The sequence below is a fragment of the Apaloderma vittatum genome, unplaced genomic scaffold, assembly GCF_000703405.1.
Source record: "Apaloderma vittatum isolate BGI_N311 unplaced genomic scaffold, ASM70340v1 scaffold11932, whole genome shotgun sequence".
Lineage (NCBI taxonomy): Eukaryota > Metazoa > Chordata > Aves > Trogoniformes > Trogonidae > Apaloderma > Apaloderma vittatum.
The window spans coordinates 20,209-43,692 of NW_009704255.1; the positions used below are offsets into that span (position 1 = coordinate 20,209).

General features: G+C 36.2%; 1 protein-coding gene across 1 annotated transcript; it reads left to right on the plus strand.

Annotated features, from left to right (window-relative positions):
* The first annotated feature begins 2,686 nt into the window (after nucleotides 1-2,686).
* On the plus strand, nucleotides 2,687-23,159 carry CCDC172 (coiled-coil domain containing 172). The gene is made up of 8 exons (XM_009864991.1): nucleotides 2,687-2,765; nucleotides 3,726-3,811; nucleotides 6,873-6,989; nucleotides 8,377-8,542; nucleotides 10,479-10,580; nucleotides 11,470-11,572; nucleotides 22,228-22,315; nucleotides 23,127-23,159. Exons 1-8 carry the CDS (start codon nucleotides 2,687-2,689, stop codon nucleotides 23,157-23,159), a joined length of 774 nt encoding a protein of 257 aa, XP_009863293.1.
* Nucleotides 23,160-23,484: the final 325 nt, after the last annotated feature.

Genomic DNA, 23,484 nt, shown 5'->3' on the forward strand with positions numbered 1-23,484 from the left:
GTGGAAAAAATAATACCAACAGTGCTGAAGAACTATTGTAACTATAATACTGTAATTTCTAGCTTCTACTATATTTTTTATGGTCAAGACTCTTTTGCATTATCACATTTTTACCCTGCTACCTCTTTACCTTACCTCATTTTCGGCTTTCAGAAAAAAAAATTCTGAAAGAATTTGAGGGTATATGATTTAGAACTACATTATGCTAGTAAGTACTTTAATAGTGACTTAAAATTATAAACAAAATCTTACTTTTCTTCTTCCTACACAGACCAGAGAATAAACTTGTAGAAGAAACTTTTCTATTAGCACAGCAGCCTGATTACAAAGGGCAATTACTAATTTTGAAGCACACTAGAAAGACATGACCTGATTACAGCACAGTGATTAAGATACAGATACAGATTAAGACTAGGATATACTGATATGACCGACAGAATAAAATTAAAGTCACCTTTCTAACATCTAGTGATCTACAAAAGATCTTATACTTTGCAAAAGTTGGAGTTGAGCAAAGGTAATACACATTTTAGCCTGAGATATTTAGGTTCATACCATCTTATCCATTTCCATGCAAGCCAGGCAACTACAGACCTTTGAAGTAACAGCCTTGCCTTGATCCTGATCTTGAAAGCACTTGTACATGTTTCACATCCATGGTTCACTTTATACAATCCCGAGTGATCATTGTGAGTTATTTACCATGTAAAAATCAAGCACATGGCAAATAGTTGCAGGAGTCAAAAGCTATGAAGCTTAATGTCAAATACTTGTCACACTTTGAAATTTTTCTGTCTCTGAAGGCATCTATTACAGAACTGTTAATCGCACTGAATGGTCATTCTCAGACAGTGAGAAGTATAGTTGGAGCCAGGCTCTTCTTTCCAGGGAGAGCAGTTCCTTTGCCATAATTAGAGGCACTGAAGCACCCTCCACAAAACACAGTCATTTCTTTAATAAGTGACACTGAACAGTATTCCAGCCTACAGCAGCTTTCTCAGTTTGAAACACAAAAGCAGTAAAGTCTCAAAAACTTCAAAGAAAGCTTTTCATTTTATTTTCTCCTTGATCCACTCATAGAGCAGTCCATTTTCCTGAATTTTGCAAAATGACTTTTTCACTCATCAGACCTGTGTAACAAATCACTGTCTCAATCATCAAATGTTCCTGTTTGACTCCTCCATTTTTCCTTTGGCCTTTGGGTAGGAAGCTTCACTTCTGAAACATTTTCTAAATCCACTTTTGTGAACTCTTCTCCCTCAGTTGCACTTTGTTCCATTTTAAAAAATAATTGCATTTCCTGCAACATAATGTGCTAGTTTCAGGTTTTTAAATTTCATCAGAACTCACATTTTCTTTCTTAGACCAGTATCTTTTCTTTTAAAAGCACCATTTTATAGTACACTATCAGCTATAACATGGCACTTTTTAAGCAGTAAATGCTGTAGCACAACCTTTTTCCAGAATTCTCAGTTTCACTCTGCTAACTTAGAACAGCTTTTTCAGTTATAAGCCATTTGTACTCCCATATACACTGTTTAGCTTTTTGTGGTCAAAGATTTTCTAATTTCTGAACTTTGCTCCTGCAGTGTAAGACGGTATCTCCTCTGAGAAAAACTCTTTAACATGACAGGACTGTCAATAATCCTGATCTCCAATGTTAAAAAGGCTGGAAGGATATGAATATCCATCGTATTTAATGTATTTAATCATTTCCAAGATATACGAACAAATGCTGTAATACGAATTGTATTTTCAACTGGGTATTTACATTTCCAGTTATACTATCAGTAATGTACAAACCAGAAAGTTGCGGAAACTCAAAGCATAGCAAACTCATACACAGGTATGCTCCAGAATATGCTCCAGGTATGCTTCATTATGATCTTTGCTTACTGAAACCAAATGGATCAGAAAATGTTTCATTTTATGTTAATGGTGAAATGCAGCCGAACTGAGTCAGATCACCATTACCTAAGTTTTATGTAGTCAGCTTTACCATCTTCTTGATGATAGCAGATTTTAGCCTACTTCCTTAGCTGCTAAGGTTAGATATCAGTCTTCAGAAGACTAATAAATCTGAGCAGATATAATATTTAAAAAGATGGTGATCACTCCATAGAAAAAGGAAGGGATAAAACCCCTAGCTTCAGAGCAAAACAAAACCAGTATAAAGTGTGCAGTCCCAGAGAAACAGAGAAAGTCAGAGCTGTGTTTTCAAAACTCATCAGACCCTGAGTCAGGACCAGTATTTCACAAATATGCACAGGTTTGACAGGATTCAGAGCATCAGCTGCATTTTGCCTAGCTGCCTCTCTGCTGCTCATCTCCACCCCCGGTGATTCCTGCGTGGCCTCCCCCAGCAGGTAGCCGTTTCCCTCTGCCTGAGGTTCACTCTCAACTCCCAATTTCTGCAGCCTGCACACTCCAATCTCACTTTTTCCTCCTCAGCTCTGTCCCAACTACCACAGTTGCTGCCCTCTGTGGCCTGCGCTTTCTTTCTCAGCCCTGGGGAGGCAAAGGCCAGAGGGGAGAGCCAAGGCCTGGCAGGGCACAGCTCCCTGAGGGAAGGGCAGTGGCCAGGCCCAGCCTCACCTTCCTCCAGGGGCATCCTGGCTTTGATCGATCAGCCTTCCACAGAGACAGCAAGACCCTGAGAGCCCAAAGGCATCCCAAGAAGGCAGAAATGAACCTGGATGCTTTGTTCCAGCAAATACAGTTCACGGAGAAGCAGGCAAGAGAGAAGAGGTCCCTCATTCAACAAGGTCTGTACCGTGGATGCCATTGTGTGGGTCCGGCAGCAGCACTGAGCGCTCTTCATGGTGTCCCCATCTCCCTGGGGAAAAGCGGGGTGGCCTCACTCTGCTGTCATGAGGGAACCTTTCCCAGCAAAAGCCTGGCAGGGAGCCAGGCTGGCTGCTTCTTGCCAACGGCATGTTTTTATAAAAATGTAACATTTACAAACTGAGCACTTATTCTTCAGGGAATGTTAGGGGTTGGAAGGGATCATTGGAGATCATCTAGCCCAACCCCCACTGCCAGAGCAGGTTCACCTAGAGCAGGTTGCACAGGATGGTGTCCAGGAGGGTTTTGGATGTATCTACCATCTCTCTGGGCAGTCTGTTTTAGTGCTTTGCCGCCCTCAAAGTAAAGAAGTTCCTCCTCATGTTTAGATGGAACTTCCTGTGTTCAAGTTGGTGCCTGTTACCTCTTGTCCTGTCACTGGGCACCACTGAAAACAGACTGGCCTCGCCCTCTTGACATCTCCCCTTTAAGTATTTATAAAAATTGCTAAGATCCCCACTCAGTCTTCTCCAGACTAAAAAGCCCCAAGTCCCTCAGCCTTTCCTCATAAGAGAGATGTTCTAGTCCCCTAATCAGCTTTGTAGCACTTTTCTGTATTCTTGCCAGCAGTTCCCCTAATCAGCTTCGTAGCACTTTTCTGTATTCTTGCCAGCAGTTCTCTGTCCTTCTTGAGCCAGGGAGCCTGGAACTGGACACAGTACTCCAGATACAACTTCACCAGTGCGGAGTAGAGAGGGAGGATGACCTCCCTTGACCCACGGGCCACACTCTTTTTGATGCACCCCAAGATGCCATTGTCCTTCTTGGCCACAAGGGCACATTGCTGGCTCATGGTCATTCTGTTGTCCTCCAGGACTCCCAGACTTCCAGGTCTTTTTCCACAGAGCTGAAGTTTCTTACAGGTTTCTGTTGTATTGCAGCTAAATTCGACATAAATAGAATTTATGAAAAAATTAACCAAATAAAAGAAGAGCTGAGCACTGCAAAAATGAAATTAGAAACTAAGGTAAGCAGGCATTTTTATAGCATACATAATAATGAAATACATTCCATTTACAAATATATGACCTATTCTTTCAGGAATAGATTCATAAACAATTTCAAGGAGTATACTTTACTTACCAAATAACGCAGCATTGAGAAAATATTCACCATGCATTTCTGTAACGAAAAAAGGTCTGTCAATGTCTTTCCTTACTCACAAATCTCACCCTTCAGGCTGGCCCCTGATAATGTTCAGGGACTCACTCTCCTTAGGGGTAGGAACGTTTCCAGATAAATCTTCCAAATCCTGGAATCCCTGGAGACAGCACACGTGCATGTGGAAGTCACTCCTTCTCCACACATAGAGACTGGCAAGGAACAGACACTGAAGACAGAGGAAAGTTTCTGAATGTATTTAGTATTTTTAATATTTTAAGATGCTTTCTATTTAACTGCATATGTCTTTTCGGATTAAGCTTCCAGTTTTGCAGAGCTTTCCACCATTAATACCTCTGGTTACAAATTATTTAAAAATCCATTTGTCTAGGCCTGAAAATGAAGTCTAAATATCATCCCCTCTACTCTTAAATATCTGCACTGGCAGAATGTATATGCACAGCAGGAAAGCCTATGGAGCCTCCTTTGAAGTCAGAACTGCTGTATACTATTACTTAAATAAACATCTTCAAGAGCCTTTGAGCGATTACTTTGTTGTTTCGCTTTGTTGTGAAAATAAATGTTTAGGGGATGATTTTCATCCTTTAACAAAAAGGGTCTTCTGCCTTCTGTAAGAAGCTATGTAATATATAAAATAAATATCAATATTACTGCAAGTAGGACAGAATAAAAGAGAAATCATTTATAAATAATTGCAAATTAAGACTATAATCATGCAAGCAGTTATTCACGTGCTTACCTTTATGCATGCCACAATCTCGTAGCCCAAAAGTACTTTAAAATAATAATTTATTTAACCAACAGAGATTATATATAAGTATTGCTTGTTAGGTAAAGTCCTTTGTAGTCTTGCTTATAAATTTATTTATGAACATCACAATTTTATGTTTACTCTACTAATTTGTTATTGATGTGTTGTGATTTATAATTAAGGTTTCTGTGGTAGGTACAGAAGGTCCCCAGAGTAGAGCCATTATAGTAAATGACTAATGGGAAGATCTGAGGAACTATTCCTAATTAAATCTTATGTGCTTTACCCACTAGGATTAATAATATTCTCACTGATCTCCACAAAATATATTTTACTTGTTTGCTTAGTCTAATATTGATTCATTTTTAGATAGGAAATGATACAGAAAACAAGCGGAATGCATTTCAATCAGAATGTATATAAATCTAAAGATTATTTAAAGACATTTATTTGTCAGTACAAGAATTAAGTTTACATATGTTTACAATAGTAATATAATTCAAATAATATTAAATAATGTTGTTCAGTTAATGCTGTTCAATTTGTCCAGCACTAAACAACTGCATTTTGTAAGCATACATATCCAAGCACGTGCATGCACAGCAACTTACGCCTAACCAAACAGGTGAGACTGAGTTCAAAAGTGTTTTGACATCTGTTTCACTGAAACTGCCTGTGCTCAACCAGAGATTCCTAGGAAATGCTATTTTTTAACTTTGATTTGTAAAATCAGTTAGCACAAATTATAGAATCGGAACTCAAATTATAACAGTTTGCTTTTCATGGCTCAGTGATTTCTTAAAAACAAAATCTGTTGCAAATGTATAGATTAAGTTGGCATCCTGCAGATGGAGAAACTACACTGCAGCTAGTTATATTCAGTAATACAAATATAGTGGTATAAGACCATCTACTCTCTTTAAATTAATATGTGAAATAAATATTCTTGGACACTTAGCATGTCAGACATATCAGGGATAAGGAAAAAATCTGCCACAATATATCATAACTAGGTTGGACAATGGTACAGTAGATGCTTTGGAAAACTGAGAAGAACTCTTTGGCAAATTTTGAAAATGCGGTGGCTGAACAGCATACACTTCTATCAGATAAACTAGTGTTTAAAATTAATAAAACTATGCAAAATAGAAGTTTAGGGCTTGGGGGAGTTATGGTGAAACTGTCTTTAAACAATGAGCTAATTTCCATTACACTTCCTTGGCTAGGAATTCTGTAAGTTGTGCTCAGAATCACAGAATCACAGAATGTTCGGGGTTGGAAGGGACCTCTGAAGATCATCTAGTCCAACCTTCATCCCAGCATACCTAACCACTACACCACAGCCTCAAGTGCTAGATCTACTTTTTTTTTAAACACCTCCAGGGTTGGTGACTCCACCACCTCCCTGGGCAGCCTGTTCCAGTGCCTCACCACTCGTTCAGTAAAGAACTTCCTCCGAATATCCAATCTAAACTTACCCTGACGCAACTTGAGGCCATTTCCCCTTGTCCTGTCATTAGTAATTAGAGAGAAGAGACCAGCACCAGCCTCACTACAGCCTCCTTTTAGGTAGTTGTAGAGGGCAATAAGGTCTCCTCTCAGCCTCCTCTTCTCCAGACTAAACAAACCCAGTTCCCTCAGCCGCTCTTCATAGGGCGTGTTTTCCAAACCTCTCACAAGCCTTGTTGCCCTTCTCTGCACCCGCTCCAGCACCTCGATGTCCTTCTTATACACATCGAGCCATCCAGTCAAAACAATGATGTTGGATCCCCGTCCCTCTGATATTATTGTCTGATTTGGCATGTGATGAGTTTTACACAATTAGATGGAGGACACTCTATCATGTTATGCAAAAGATTCCATGTGATGGATGTTTTTCCTGGTTTTAACAACAAAAAAAATATTCTCCTAAACTAAGCAGTGTTTAAAATACTATTTTAGACAGATGGACCAGCACTAAACATGTCTCAAAAACATAGCGCTGTATTAGAAGATTATCTGAAGAAAGAAAGAGCTACTATGCTTTTGCTAGTTCAGCAGCAATGCCAGCTGTGTTTTAACTGGACCAAGGTCCTTATGTACAATATCAAAGTATATGAAACAATAAAACAATAACCTTACTTTATAACCCTTCTTTTTTTTTTTCTCTTGAAAGGTTCAGCATCTGTCTGAAAAACAGTTCTGCTTAGAAATTCTGAAGAAACGTGAAGACAGCTTAGAAAAGCAGAAAGCTGAACTTATAAATCAGAAAAGCAGTCTTCTTAAAAGCATTGTACGTTTCCAACCATAGTATTTAGACAGCTCTTTTCTACTGTATGAGAATAGTCAGCTTTAAAATTTGAAAATGTGGAAGAATTAATGTTTTAAGTAGCTTTTTTTGTTAATATTATTATTCTAGCATACTTACCAATGTAAATGTAGGCAAACTCTTGCATCTTCTAATGTCTGCTGTTGTATGACTGAACTCCAATTCTGCCATATTATTTCCTTTGTGAAAGAAAACTAAGAAAATCTCTCCTTGAATAGGACTCTCTCATCCAAAATAAAACAAATTGAGAATGATCAAAGGAAAAACTCAGGGAGGCCAACACCACAGGTTGGGAATCCTGATACACCACACAATCCCTTTGACACTAGACACACTCAGCCACCTTTTAAAAGGTAGCTACACCTGCAACATCTACAGACAACAAGCTTTTCAGTTCTCTCTTGTGCTAACCTGGATACTGCCTTCCTTACTTCATTGTGGACCCTTGGATCTGTAATTATTAAGAAACTTCAGAGATGAGTAATCTTTTCCTGCGTATTTGTGCTTTACGGCAACAGAGCTAGATTTTAAACATTCATTATGAATAACTAGTATGAACCTTAAATCGTTAGGCAGATATCCTTTTAATTAATATTTCTTCGACATCCGAAGTTTTCGCAATCCTAGGTATACAAGGAAATAAAAACTAGTAAATATTATAAGTATCATAGAAAATTTATTTAGATATAAAAGCTAAATATCCTTTGAAGAAACGTGAAGTTTCTTTTAGATATAATGATTCAATTCTGATTTATAGGCTATAATTTTTTTCTTCCTGTACACAGGGATCATTTAATTTTATGCAATGTAGCAATCATTTAAGATGTTTTAAAAATAATTTAATATTGCTTTCTGCTTTAGAATATTTTTTACCAGAAAATGAAACAATGGCTTCCTATCAACTAGCTTTCTTGTCAACTATTGAGGGAGTTAAAATGAATCTATATTTCACAGAGGAGTGAAAACCACCTTTATTTCATTTAATAACAATCTGAAAAAAAAAAGCAGCCATACTATGCCTCTGACTCTAAACAGAACTTTCTACTAATTTCAGTAGAGTTAAACTGAAAAACTGCTGGCACTAGCCCATAATATAATGTGATTTTTTTAATGTTTTGTTATTAAGAATATACCCTTCATTTTTTCAGAGGAAAAAAAAGGTTAAAACAACAGACAAAATGATAGAGCTGTAGACCATTTTCATGTTCTTATAAATCAGGAAGAGTAAATATACTACAAGTATACTACAAGTTTAAGGGTAAAAAACAACAGCGTGTTTCACTTTGCCTAGGTTAACAAAGACTTTCTTTGTTTCACCTGGACATTCAATTTTCTCCTTTCTTGTTTTCAGACAGATACAAAGAGAAAAATGACAGAAGAAGAAGATAATTTTACTAGAGAAGTAATAGAGTTTAACAATGAGTATGGACTAACAAGTAATAGAGACCTTCTGTTTAAAAAAAAAGTCAAGACTGAAATAAATGACTTAGAGAATGAGGCAGCTCTGTTGAAAAATGGTAAGCCTTACACTAAACTATTTTATCTCGGATTACTGAGGAAGGAATAGAAATCAGTAAAATGTAGCTGTGCAAAACCATAATTTTAGTCCCATTCCCCTGCTGTCTGGAACTTTCTCTTAGCGCTAAACTGAGAGTGTGGTCCGTCATACCACTTTACACAAGCATAATTAAAGCCTCTTCTGTTCCCTGCCCTCTGCAGTCCATTCTGACTGTGAGCACCACGAGGAGAAGGAGCAGACCTGTAGAAGTAGCTTCCAAATTCCAATGTCACCAAGCACAGAGTTACACTGTCGTACATAGGGTACTATATTGGGTTTACAGCAATTATAATCATCTACAGTTGAGCTATGTAAATTTCCTTAGCCTAAAAAGAATATTGCACTGCCACGTTATAACGTTACTTTTGAGTTTAAAGATGCAGAATGTAAGATTTCTCAGAACAGAAACACTGGAAAGCAATCCTTCATCATGGAAGTAGGAGTTAGGGATCAAAAACTGAACATGAGTCAGTGACATCAGAACACCAACACCATACTGAGATATAAGCTTAATAGTCCTTCAGTCTAGTTAGGTCAGTTAAGCTCTTAGCTAGTGTCATTTTGGTTTGGATGTTACACTTTAAGAAAAAACGTGGACCAGCTGGAGAGAATCCATATGGAACCAATGAGGGCGATCAGAGATCTAGAGAACATGAGAAGGAACAAAATTAGAGTTGGGACTATTTAACCTATGAAGGAATACTGATGGAAGATGGCTATTAGTCTTTCAAATAGTGACAGGATTCTGTAAAAAGGAAATTAATATATTCTCCATTCCTATAGTGAACCACATAAAAAGTAACAAGTCTAAACCACGATAAGGGAGAGCCTGGCTGTTTAGAAACCTTTCTTAGAACAGTGAGTGACTGAAAGACTCTGCCTTAGGAGATTCCGTTACCAAATGAATTAAGAGTCCCGATTACCAAAAGTCTTTAAAAACAGGTTAGACAAGCAATCATGAGAAATGACAGAGGTCCAGCTGATCCTGGCTTCAGTAGAAGGAATGCACAGATGACCCCTCAAAGCCCTTTCCAGTCTCATGACTGTGATTAATCAAGTGCCGGCGCTTTGAATTCACAATTCACAATCTGTTGTAAAGTTATCAAAATATGACTAGCATTTGAGTTTGTGCTTGATTGTACCTTCTTTCTCTGTTTCTTGTGGCTCTAATTCTGATGTACAACTGAAAAGAAAGTCTGTATTAGTGGCATTTGTTACTTTTAATCATTAATTTTTACATATGTTGGCAGATCTGATCAGTCAAATGATCAGTAGGGCACGAAAAGCGACTAACATTTCCCTCTAGGATCAGTTGCTGTCTTGATTCTATTCTTTTAAATTTCACCTTTTCTGAGGTACAACTTGTCTGTCTTTTTTTCTGTTAGAGTCCTGAGCGCACTGACATCACTAAAGAGAAAAGTTTAAGTACTCATAACAAGGAAATTACGTAAGGACTTCCAGCTGTCAGGGAAACAATCACAATTAATTCCAGATGGTGTCAGTGTTCAAGTTCAAATGTCCATAACACTAAACAAAACAAGTTCTTTTTTTCTAGTCCTGCTGAGAGGTGTCTGTTTGTCACCTATTCGATAAGTCATCTTCCTTTACAACTGAAGCAACTCTAAAGCAAAACATTCTTTTTATGCCTAGTCAACAAAACATGCCAAACATCTTAATAACATTAAATACCCATTTTCTTTCACAGTTATTAATACATTATGTGGCAAATATTTTCTTGTGAAGTGGGTTTTATGTGACTGAGTTTAGTTGATTTTAGTTTTTTATTTAAAGGTTTTTTTGGCTGAAGACTGGTAGAAGTGATTAAGACTATTCAAGATTATATCAAGATGACTAAAACTGCAATGCATTTTAATTTAAAATATATTTTTTCTTAGAAATTGCTTCAATGGAACATAAAAATATTCAGTTAAATGCATTCCAGCTGCAGAAGGAAGAATTAAAGCAGGATTTATTTACTCTCCAAAGCAAACTCAGAGGTGTGACTGATACTCACTTGTTATGACAATTATTTGTGTTCTGACAGTGCTTCTGAAAAAGCATTTTCTGTCAAGTTATTTTTCTTGAGAAAAACAAATCATAGAAACAAGATTGCAATATGCTTTTGCATTATATAATGTATATATACATTACGTAATGCAAATATAATATAATGTATATAATGTATAATTATATAATGTTTAGAGAGTTTAGTATTTCCAAGTGTACTTAAAATCAACATAAATCTTATTTAAAACTCATTTACCTATAATTAAAGAATGTTTCTAATGTTGAAATATTTAACAAGCAACATGATAAAGACAGAGTTGACTTAGGTGCTAAACCTTTGAGTTGTAAATTCAACTTCTACATCTTTACTGACATTTGAGTGACTGTGTACGAAAGTCTGTGCATACAAAAATAGAATACGTACATATAGAACTGGGACAAATGTGGTAAACACACAGGAAACCCTATAGAAGAAAAAAACCTAAAAAGATGTAGAGGGAGCCAAGAAAGTTTCTGTGTCAAAGATGATCACAAGCAATAGGGATGATTTTGAAATTTGGATTAAAAACCAGTAATCCCAAAGTGATTTTGTAACTTTTTTAAAATATGTAAATAATACGTCACAGCAAGAGAGTTAGGAAGGACAGGCAGTAAATATGGCCATAAATGGTTTGGGAAAAGGAATGAAATTTTCTAGAAGGTTACAATATGCATTCCAATTACAACAATAAAATAATTCATGCTCTTCACTCAGATGCCTTTATGCTACAAATAGTTTCACAAGGAAATATTAGAAAAGATAAATTTAGAAAAGGTAAGAAGTCTTCAAATATGGATGATTAATATATATTTATAAGGTAACTGTGATTTTATGTTTAGACCTTGAGACAGTAATCAGGGAGGCTGAAAGAACGACAAAAGATTTAGAAGCAGAAAAAGTCCAAGTCACTGAAAAACCTCGGACTGATCCTGAATGTTTAAGGTGAGAGTCTTATGTTAATACATTCCTAAATTTAATTTTAGGTCTGTAACTGCAGACCAGTCCTGGTGACAATGACTATTCTACCTTGTCTGTGCAATATTCCTTTGAAATCAGAAGAATCATTCATCTTCATTACAGAACACAGATCCCTGTTGTTTATGTTTATTATTACTTTGCATGCACACTCCCACGAACTAAATACTGAAAGCGTTTGCAGGTAAGTAAGTCAGTCAAACTTGGAGGAAGAGTAAAAGATTGCTCCTCAGAAGGGGGAATGTCAGTTCTTAAGCTTTTGTAAAAATAGTGGTGGCATAAGGGTGTTGATGAACTACCCAACGCTACACGTACTTCTGCTGACTGGCTGTACAACCTCCCCCAGAGCCTGATTGCGATGGAATGGATTTGCCACCACAACCTCTTTGAGTCGGGTGGGCCTGTACTGCTGCTACTAAAAGTAGATTTGTTTTCTCTATGATCTCCATCATCGCTTCTAGTTTGCCTTTTAATTAAGCTGGTTTAGAAGAAAACTTTGAAGATTTAACCAAGATAGAAGACTGCACAGTCTCCCTTAATGGCGAATATTTCTTCCCAGGAGCTGCGTGATAATGACTCATTTCTTGTCAGTTTGCTCAAGTATGACATTTGCGCTTCCACCACATAGAAAATAATGTGGTTTTTTTTCCATTATATTCCAATGCAGAAAGCCTCATATGACAGAATTAACCACCTTTTTCTTAATCATGTTTGAGATGAAAGTGCCTGTGCATATTTAAAAATATATAATAGACAACGCAAAGAAAATTCTTCTAGAAAACCTGCCCAAAAATATTCTCTAGCAGAAATTGTTATGGAAAACACAATTTCTGTTCCCATCATGGGTTTTTTTCCTATATATTTCTGAGATTTTGACATAAATAAATATAGAAATTTTTTTCTTACAACTTTTAAGTAGAAAAATAAAATTTTGCAAGGAACTCAGAGCATTTTTCTGAAAAAAGAACTAGTAATAGCCCACTTTTTGCTGAATATTGGGTTTTGAAAGAAAATGATATATCAGCCCTATTACTAACTCTCTTCAACCTATTACATGGTGTTGAGACATGGCCAAAATTCTCTCAGCATAAAAATTAATTAGCTCACAGTTCTGCATACAGTAGCAAAAACTTTGCATTCAACATATGCGTAGAAGACACAGTGTAAATAATAATAACAGCAGCAATTCTGTAAGGCAGAATGTTATAATTCACTCTTTTACATTATTTATTCCATTGTGATATATTAGGTTTTGTGATACATGAGGTTGTCACCTTCCGGCTAAATAGCATACTTCCCTTGGAGTACTTTACTGCCATGATGCCACTTAATATCCAGATTGGTGTAATTAGTTTTCTATAACGGGTTTCCTGTGTATAAGGAAGCAACAAGCGTTATATTACTAATCCACAGTTCTGTCACTGATTGCAGTGAGATCCTAGGCAAATTCAAATCCATGTATGTCTGTCTGTCTACGTAGCGAAATTAACTCCTAGCTGTGGAACAATAGCTTCATCCAGATGGAAAAAAATGTGTTAGATTCTATTAACTTCAAAACCAGTAAGTGTCATTAGTGTCTTTTTCTTTTTTTTTTTTTTTTTTTTCCGAACAACGAAAGCAGGAGGTGAGGAGATCCTTTTATTTCATAAAATGCCTCATTTTATGGTCAAGATAAGCTTATATACTCTGATAATTGCATGCAATGCAGAATGTAAAGTGGTCCTACTGCTATTACTACTATAACAAAAGCAAGTGATCCTAGAGGTGTAATAATATATTGAAGACATTTTCTTTACATTGCAATATTTTTTCATTTCCGATACTGGACAGAATTTAGGGCTGATTTGCCTATTCCATACTTTTACCTTGTGCTTGCTTTTGATCAAAAAGCTCAATGCCTTATAGGGAGAGAGCTCTGAGTAAGTTAACTCAGGTGCCAGAAGTAACATAGCTGTGTTACTGTACTACCATGTCAGGACTAAGAGATTCTGCTTTTCAGGCAATCCTCGTTTGTCTTGTTCTGTATGTCAGAGTGCTGTGCTGTTTACAGTTATCCCAAACCTTACCAGACTTGTACAACTCTATAAAATTATTTATTTATTTATTTATACAAAACCTACTCGACATTTCTTGGACTACTGAATTAAAAGAATTAAAGGGAATTTAAAGCATTATATGCTATAAATAGTGCAAATACATAAATAGTTCCCTTGGAGGTATCTGATCGCCCTCCAGTACCTACAAGGAGATCATTAAAAAGATGAAGCCAGGATCTGCACAGTGCTGCACAGTGGGAAAACAAAAGGTAAAAAGGAGAAGTTGAAACAAGAGGGGTTTAGAATAAACTTAAGGAAAAGCTTTTTTTGTCATGAAGTTAGCATAGCAAAGAAAAAGATTGCCCAGAAAGGTTGCACAGTTTTCATCCTTGAAGGTTTTCAGAATTCACTGGATAAAGCCTGGAGTAACTTGGTCTGACCTTGTAGCTGACTCTGCTTTGAGAAGGACATTGGGCTAAATGACCTTCTGACATCTCTTCCAGTCTGAATTATCAAATGAACCAATTATCACTGTGGGTTGCACAGTCCATAGGTCAATACACGTGCACTGGCTTGGGCCTACACTGCTCAGAGGCAACAAGAAGCCATCATCTCCACGCTGCCTAGAGCTCGGTGAGATCGTATCTGCTCTGGTCCCCTTGAAACGTCTCTGTGGCATTAAGATATAAGGCCACGTATATACACACATATTTTCCATTCAAAAACATGTGGAATACTGAAAGGAGTGCAGCAGAGCGCTGGTTCAAGATGACAATACCTTGCACGTGCAGTGCATGCTCTGTGATGTGCCAGAGACATATTTCAGGGACCGTGGCTGCTGCAGCAGAGCACACGCTGATGCAGCCATGGAAATCGTCCCTCCGGAGGACATCCTTCAGTGACTTATCCTGTCCACTCCTGTGGGTACCCTCTGAAGGGAATCTGAGGATAAAGAGGAATTCATGCTGTATCAGTGAGGAAAAATAAAGCACCAGGCACCTGAGGTAAAGCAGGAAGCCCTCTTGGCACTCTAGATGCACGTTGGGCACTTGCAAAAGACATTTGGCAGCCAAAGTGCTGATGAATGCAATCTTGCATATACTACTGTATATCTTAATAGCAGTCTGTTTTAGTCCTCTTAAAATCAAAGCAATTGAACCTACTGTGTTTGAGAAATAATCCTTCTGAGCCTGAAACTATAAGCTTTTTTCCCCACACAGAATACATTGCAAGAGTAGAATTTTAGTTCTACAGTTTTAGAGCACATAAAGAGAAAGAAATTTTGACAAAAGTAATATGGATCAAAAATATTTTTTCTCTATGAAATAAACACAAAAGATTGATTCTTTTTTTACAGAGCAGGAAACCACACCACTCTTTAAATGGTAAAAATACCAATGTTTTTAATGCTTCCTTAGAACAAATGTGAGAGACGGTCAGCACCAATAACCTGATATATGTAGCTCCCAGATCGCCTTGTAAGTCTGTTATTGTATCACATGCCTAGTCCCAGCTTAAAAATCAATATCGAAAGTAGCTACCAAGGCAAGAATCTTCATTACAATTAAGTATATATCTTAAAGTAAATTGCATTTCAGCTGAAGAGTGTAGCCAGCTAATTAAAATTACAGCAATTCATCTTTGATCTGAGAAAAATGCCCTGTACCATGCCTGCAGTTTCATAAAATTTCTCCCAAATCCATCAAAGAATTACAAAACTCATGAGAAGCACACACCAGTAATTCCAGCAGCTCTTGGTGTTGCAGCTATAGGCTTGTTCTAAGACACATCAGACACAGGAAAAAGCTAACAAAAGCTAACAAAAAGGCCAGGCTGGACAGGGCTTTGAGCAACCTGGTTTAGTAGGAGATGTCCCTGCCCATGGCAGGGGAGTGGAATTAGGTAATCTTTAAGGTCACCTCCAACCCAAACCATTCTATGAAAATTTGAACATTAAACCAGTGATATGATGAGAGGAAATGTGTTAAAGTTTTGCCAGGGGAGGTTTAGGCTGGATATTAGGAAAAATTTCCTTACCAGAAGAGTGGTGAGGCACTGGCACAGGATGCCCCGGGAAGTGGTGGAGCCACTGTCCCCAGGGGTGTTCAAAAAATGTGTAGACGTGGCATTTCAGGCCATGGTTTAGTGGCCGTGGTGGTGTTGGACTTGATAATCTTAGAGGTCTTTTCCAAACTTAATAATTCTATAAGCACAGATAATAGTTATGAATAAGACACGGTACCCTCTTCCTCAAAGCAGGCACCCTGGAAATTATAAGTCTTATGATACAGGTGCATAGTTCAGAGAAATATTTCAGAAAAGAGGGCTTTTTTTCAGAGAAGATCTGCAACTGAAGTTAAAAGCCTTGTTTTAATCATCTATTCTGCCAAGAGCAACCCCAAACAAAAAACTGCAGGAGAGAACTTTGGCATCAGCTCTCTTGAGTCACATTTCCCTGGCAGGTAGCAAGTAGCATCACTTAAGTGGAACAATACAGGAGTCAGGCAGAGACTGACCGATACCAATAAATTCCTAGCTATGTCATTTCACTACTATGGTCGTTGTAATTACTCACTATATTAATTATTTATCTTCTTTCACATCTCAATTTTAAGTTTATGTGTTGCCTTAAGTAAAGTAACCTAGAAATAACTTCAGTTAAAGTTTATTTAGACTGAGAACAGATAGTTTCTACCTAAAATTAATATTTTTCACACTATTTTAAAGGTAGACTAAGTATAAAATGCTTCTTTGGAACACAAATTTCTGTTCTACTTCAGAAACACAGTAGCAGAAGGGAAATGTATGAAGTCAGCTTACTTTGCAAATAATGCAAGGCTTTATATACTTGACTAATTCCTAAAAATATAATATTGCTTCATACACTTCATAATGCAGAAAAAGAAACTCCATTACCAAAATTAGGAAGGAAAACGCCATGCTTTATTTCATAAAATTCATACAGGAAAATATGTTCATTAGAGCTGAACAAATATTTCACACCAATAGCAAACTTCCTAAGGCTGTGCATGGTTCTGGTAGTTTAAAAAAATAATAAATATTTGCAATTTAATTTTATGTTAAATTTTATAATCAGGAAATAGTAATCTGACATAATATATGTGGCTCAAAATGAGTTTTTTAATTACAATAGTCTCATTGATTTTTTTAAGCTTTTCTTTTTAATAGCAGTGCCCAACGGAACTATTATAGTTTGAATTATGTTAAAGTAGGCTTCCATTATAAATTGGAGTATGGATTTACAAAAAGTAGATTGAATCTAACTAGCTTGTCTTTGGTAAAATAACCAATTGGTTAGACAAAGAAGATAAAATGCTGTTCATCTAGATATCAGTAAAGTATTTGATGGTATCCTGGATGGAAAACTACTCATTACTCTGCAGAAGACATATTCAAAATTTTGAGTAAGGAAATACCCAATAGTAACAACAGTACTATATGGAAGAAGGTAACTACAGTCACAGCTGATCTTGCTTAATGTTTTAAGTAATGACTGTGGAATAGGAAAAGTTTTAAGTGTAAAACAATAGAAAAATTGTAGACCTAGTAGACTGGACTAACTAAAATGGAGAAGGAATATAATTATATACAATGCAAGTTTATGGATTTGTACACAACTAAGGACTTCAACAATAGGAACCTAGAAGCGAAGGAGAAGAGATGCTTGACCATACTTCATAATCAAAAGACAACTATAAACAAAAAAAGTAAATGTATCTCTGTGGAAGAGACAGAAGCAAGAGGTATTTCTGACAAAAAACAGGAGGGTGTAAGACTACTGTGTACAAGTCTATCGCCTACTTTTCAGGAACTATGCATTCAATCCGAAAGACGAGCAGAGTATAGAGAGACCATAAGGCAGAAGGAAACAAGTACATTTCCAAATCCTTTCTAGCTCTGAGAAAATTATGTAGTTCACACGAAGGAAAGTAGTAGAGTATAAAAATACTAACTGCAGCAGTACTGTAGTCATATTAGTACATACAGACTGAGATCTGATTTTTTCTGTACAATAGAAAAATCAAGATATTTGAACTAGAAGGATTATTGACACACATTTATTTTCCCTGTCTTTCAATAGGAATCTTACTGACCACTAGAAACACATTTCAATTCTCACGTCTCTGACGTCTGTAAGTTTTTTCTTCGCTGTGTAACTTGTTCTTTCAGTTCCTATGGAAAGTGGTTCTTATAACTTTAGTTTGCTCTCTGCATAAAAGTAAGTCTCATCCTCAATGTACAGTTTAATTCAGTGTGCTTATCCTTTCCAGGCTTGTTCATCTATGATATATTCCTTAAAGACTCCTTGTGATATTTTATGTATTTGGGAGATTAAAAAAACCACAAAACACACACAAGAAACAAATGACATTTTTCAAGACCTAGGACTACTTTTATAGTTGCCTGATAGCATTTACCAAATGCATGCTTTAATCAATGATAATTACATATTTTACATTCAGCATTTCATCCAGAACAGTAAAAGCTGATAATTTCTTATTTTACCTGAGGTATTTCTATTTATTTTAATTTACATCTAATTCCCACTGTTATGTATCCTAGTACCCTGTTTGCTTTCATGTTTCATCTTGCTAGAATTTACTATTACTACTAGAACAATTTCTTAATTTTTATTCTATTTCTGCTCCATCAAGCACATACTTTTATAATTTATTTGTTCAACTCAAAAGCTCGAGTTTATGTTTTGAAATACTGATTTCCATTTAGGACTCATTTTCTCCCTTCCTCCATCAATTGATAATAGTCTGAAATTTATTGACTTCTTCAGCTGTATCAATAGCATTTTCTGTTCAGTAGTGTCAGCAAATTGTAAATACCCAACAAAATCTTGCTCTCACTATAGAATCGCACACATTAATTTAGTCCTGGTACTGAAGGGAGACTGAATGACCTCAATGCGTTAGCTTTACTTTGGCTTGAGACAATAAACCAAAGTCTTCTACGCTTTTCTTCAAACCCAATAAAGTCTTAAAACTTTGATAAGTGTTCCTCCTGACCTTTATGATAAAATTCAGGAAAATCAACATACATACTCTCAAGTATATGTATAACTTCTTGGGGAACTTTGTTTTGTGCCATAAATTCTATGCCCTGTATGTTGGTGTCAAGCAGTTCTGTTTTATAGTATGTGCTAATGTTTTTCCTCGTATTTATGGTTAAAAAATAAAACAGTTGTCATAAACAAGGCAAAGACAAGGAAAAAATTATTTGTCTCAGCAAAACAGAGTCAAGAGTCAGTCTGCTCCTTCTGCAATCCTAACAATAACCAGGTATGGTCTTTTATCCTCACTTAAGAGAGGAAAAAAAAACTATAAAAACACATTTTCACCCTGTCTTCCACACAAACTATTTCGTCTTTGAGACCTCTTTACATAAAATCATTCTTGGAATGCAAGTGTTGGCTACTGACGTCTTGATCCAGTAATTTGAATCTGCAGGCGATTTTCAGAGAAACCCATTTGACAATAACATTATTTTCATCATAGTTCAATTCATAACACCAGCATGTATTGATTTCACAATTATTTTTCCTATTTGCCTTCTGCATATACAGTGAAATTCAAGAAAGAGTATGTATCAACCACAAATGCCAATGACATTTAATAGCTGTGCTCATTTCAAAGCTGCAAAATTGATCATCTTCTGTGATCCTCTCCTTCTTCATCTCTTTGTCACTTCTGGCATTCAAGAGTAACAGAAAATGGGCCACCAATAGCAGAGACCAGTCTAGGGCAAGCTAGAATCCAAAAAATTGTTGATGCACTTGTGTCATCTACTTGATTTAAGGATGGATTTTACTATCACTATTTATCTTTAATGTTTTTCAAAGGAATAGTCAAGCCTCCTTTCACAAATAGGCATTTCAGCTCCAGCTGTTCGTTAGAGCCCATTACCTGTGATGCTATAACTTACCAATATGCTGTTAGTTCAGTGCAATGCCTTTTTCAAAAGGTATATTTTCTTGTCATTGAGGAGATCAAAGTGCTAAAATAAAACAAAACAAAGGACATGGGGGGCTAAATGCTAAGGTGATATTTTTTAGATTATTTTTTAAGAGGTTTGGTTTTTATCATAGTCACAGGGAGGGTATAATTGTCATTAATCCTTGTTCTAGCAAAAGGTACATCTCTTTCCATTTCCAAAGGTGACAGAAAACCTGTCCTCCATCTAGGCAGAATAGTTTCATGAATAATTGGTTTGCACATTCAATCCGATAGTGGAAAGATTAATATGAATATCCTGCTTATCTTAAATGTAAAATGAAAAAATTAAATCTGCTTCTAGGTTGAGCTTCTTTTTTTTTTCTCTTTTTAATAGTTTCATTGTCTCACATTCCTTCTGGTAAAACTTCATCATTTATTCAGCAACTCAGGGCGTCTCCAATGCATTAATTGTGCAGACTGTAACCTACCAGACAGCCCTTGTTTTGTGAGTATAATATTCCTGGCACATACTGTAATTATCTAACTTCTAAATAAGAAAGAAGAAAGACCTGAAAGCAGAATCAATTGATTAATGTAAAAATTAAGCACCACATTTGAATGAATGTCTTTTATCACCACTACCCCGTGCTATGTAAGCAGTTGTGCGGTCACCGCATTTAAAAATCTTATAAAATATTTTAAATAAGGTTTTAAAATCCATGTGCAAAACATCATGGTTTCAAAGCACATCATCAATAGTAATTAATTCACAATCCCAAGACACAGATAAGCAACTCTTACTGCTTATCTTCTGGTTGTTCTATCCATAGCATACACCTAACACGGACTGGTATCGTTCTTAGCTGACAACTAGCAAACAGACCACGCATCAGTTTTACAATGTGGAAGACAATGGGAGAGCATTTTCTCTGAGATTACCAGATTATGTCTTTTCTGAAAGTAAATTAGGCAAAACAGGGCTTTTGTTTGTCTTAAACAAATTAGAGTTCTAAATATCATGCTAACAGAGAGCACAGAGAGAAAAAAAAAAGAGGCAATGCAATGAAGTTAAGCTGATTTAATCAAGATCAGAGGTTGATCTTAGACCTTGAAATGAACTTCTTTCAATGAAAATGGTCTGTAAATAGTGCATATTTGATTTCTTAAAGTCTAATTGAAAATTTCCTTTAGTTCAAATACTTGTATGTGTTATGAAGACAGGAAAAGTATGTGTTATGAAGACAGGAAAAGTATTCCTGCAAGAAGAAGCAATAAGACAAACACACAGAGCTCACATTGTTTCTGTATTGATGGTAAGATTTTTACATTTCCACAGGAATAGCAAAATTAACTTATGATCCAATCTTATGATACTAGTCTAATGCCACATGGTAACTAAACCATTCCTCTCATACGAAGCTATAACTTTTACTTTTAATAAAGCCATTTTCTTGTGTAGAAGACAAACTGTCTGCAGGAGGACAGCTAAAGAGGTGCATCATCTATATAATAGATAAATACATAAGTAATTTCTTCCCTATTATAATATATAAAAGAAATGAGGGTTGCTATCTCCTCTTTCATCTTAGAAGAAAAAAGGTCCTGCTTTCATGTATCAGTTCAGCTGTTTAATGAGAAGCAGAATATATACTTTTCCTCTTTTTTTTTCAGGCTGCCTATATGTCCCAGAATATTCGTGTTGTTTGCTGAAGCTGTATTAAGGATAAGCAACTTCAGCTTTCTCATTATGCTTTTCTTATGACAGCCATGGAAAGACTCAGTATAATCTCATCACCTTGTATTCATCGGACTACTAAAAGCTCTGGCTTAGATTTCTCTTGGCCTACCAAGTATTAATTTAAACCACTGCAGTCACCAATGTGCAAAGTTTTGGTGTATCCTTTTAGCGGGACTAAACGCTCTTTTGAGTGCAAAAATCATTATATTAAAATCAGTCCTTATTGTAGAAAAGTTGGAGAACTCATGGCTGAGGCTATTGGGAAACAGTCAGTAAGAGCTGAAGAATAATAATACGAGTCATGGGGACAGAGGAGCAGCAAGAGCAGAGGGGTGTGTGGAGGAGTGCGGAGCACGGGCTGACCAGGAACAGCTGCCCAGGAGAGGCAGAGCACCCGCCCAGGTCAATATTCTGCCTCCACCAGCAGCTGCAAGTAGACACCCAGGGAAAGCAAGAACAGTAACATATGGTACTTCCCTAAGTACCACCATTCAAATTCACATGTTTAAATAAGGAAAATGATGACTAATGAGGCCACCAGAAATCTTTCATGGTTTATGAAAACAACACTGTCTAGAAATTTGTCTGACAAAGTACGTAGTCAAGGCACACTTTGTAAAAACTCAAAATGTGATTTTCTAAAGTTCCTAACGCTGCCATCGCAGCTGCCAGTGCTGAATGAAATTCAGCAATATTACAGGAGAGCAGCGTATTGGACTGCCAGTTACAGAACTAGCAAACTTAAATCCTGATAATGCAAATAGATCAATGAAGTTTTTTCCCACGTAAGTCAAATTGACAACTGGGACCAAAGCTGAAAAAAAAAAAAGTTGCCCAGGCAACAGTTCTCTTATCCAAAAATGTATTTGTCTTTGGACACAGGCTTAAGAAAGAATTGGAAAACTACAAAGATGATGATTGGGAAAGTATCTGTGAGACTCTTCGAACAGAAATTGAAATTCTGCAAATGGTATGCTATTTTCATTATGTTTTTTAAGTGTTTGATAATTTTAACATGATGCAGTGGTTTTCAGTTAGTAGGGTTTTATACCATGTACACAGCCAAACATCCTTGCTCTGAAAGTGCACTCCAATTCACATTTGGTTTAGCCTGTTCCAAATGTCCAGGAATATAATTTCTCACAGAAAAAGGAAACACAGAAAAGAATTTAAAGATAAAGTTTTGGCATCAGGAAGACTTATTTGGGGACTAGGAGTAATCATTATTTTCTTGAAAGCTTGAAAAGATTATGCCTTTCAGAGCAAAATTAATCTGTACCAGGAGCTGTCAATTAAATGGAAGATGGGAATATGGAAAAACATACAGCATCCTTTTATGCAATATTTTATTTTGTCCACTCACAAATTCTTTACAAAAACTTATTAATGTATGTTTTTTCTCTAGATGTCAAGCCCATATTTCTTGATTGTCAGTGTGTGTAACAATACAAAGAGAAAAAATATTTTGAAGTCTTATTTTTTTGAAATAAAAGAAGTTTAAAAGTTCATTTCAGAGCTACTGATTGAGCTGTATGAATAGGCAGCTGCTACAAGCATCAACAGCAGAATAACAGTCATGGGAAATTTGTATTATTTTTATGATCAGTTTCAAATTCCTGTTGGAGGAATGTAACTTATGTGGACTTTATCCATTAATTTTATCATGCTTGTTGAACTTCAGAGACAAAAACAACTGCTCAATGTTTAAAAACTTCTCTGTAAAGAACAAACTGACCTCATTAGATTTCGTTTTGTGTAATTCAGTTCTTTCTCTTTTCCAGAACCTATCACAGAAAAAGTCTTCTGACAAGTGAATAATATATTGATATGATATGGAGTCTCATAGAAGCTAGTTTTTGAGTATTTTAAAGCCATTTCACTTGAGGTCTATCGGGTTTGTTTCTATTTTTTTTTTGTTTGGTTAAAACAAAGTTTATATCTGCCTTCACTTTTCATTAAAATAAAATTTCGTTCATTCAGAAGTGGTGGAGGTTTTGTGCTTTATCCTCAAGTTTAAGAGCTATCCATCTTTAGTTTCCTCCTTATTGGCCATGAATGGATAGTCCACTACACATACAGATGAGTTCCTATATTATGGCTTTATTCTCTATTTTTTAGAGCAAACTCTTTCCTATTTTT

Excerpts from the sequence above, each read along its gene's own strand:
- CCDC172 (XM_009864991.1), top strand. The coding sequence starts at position 2,687 with ATGAACCTGGATGCTTTGTTCCAGCAAATACAGTTCACGGAGAAGCAG. Across the intron at positions 10,581-11,469 it reads TCTCCAAAGCAAACTCAGAG|ACCTTGAGACAGTAATCAGG; the intron begins GTGTGACTGATA and ends TTTTATGTTTAG. Across the intron at positions 11,573-22,227 it reads ACTGATCCTGAATGTTTAAG|GCTTAAGAAAGAATTGGAAA; the intron begins GTGAGAGTCTTA and ends CTTTGGACACAG.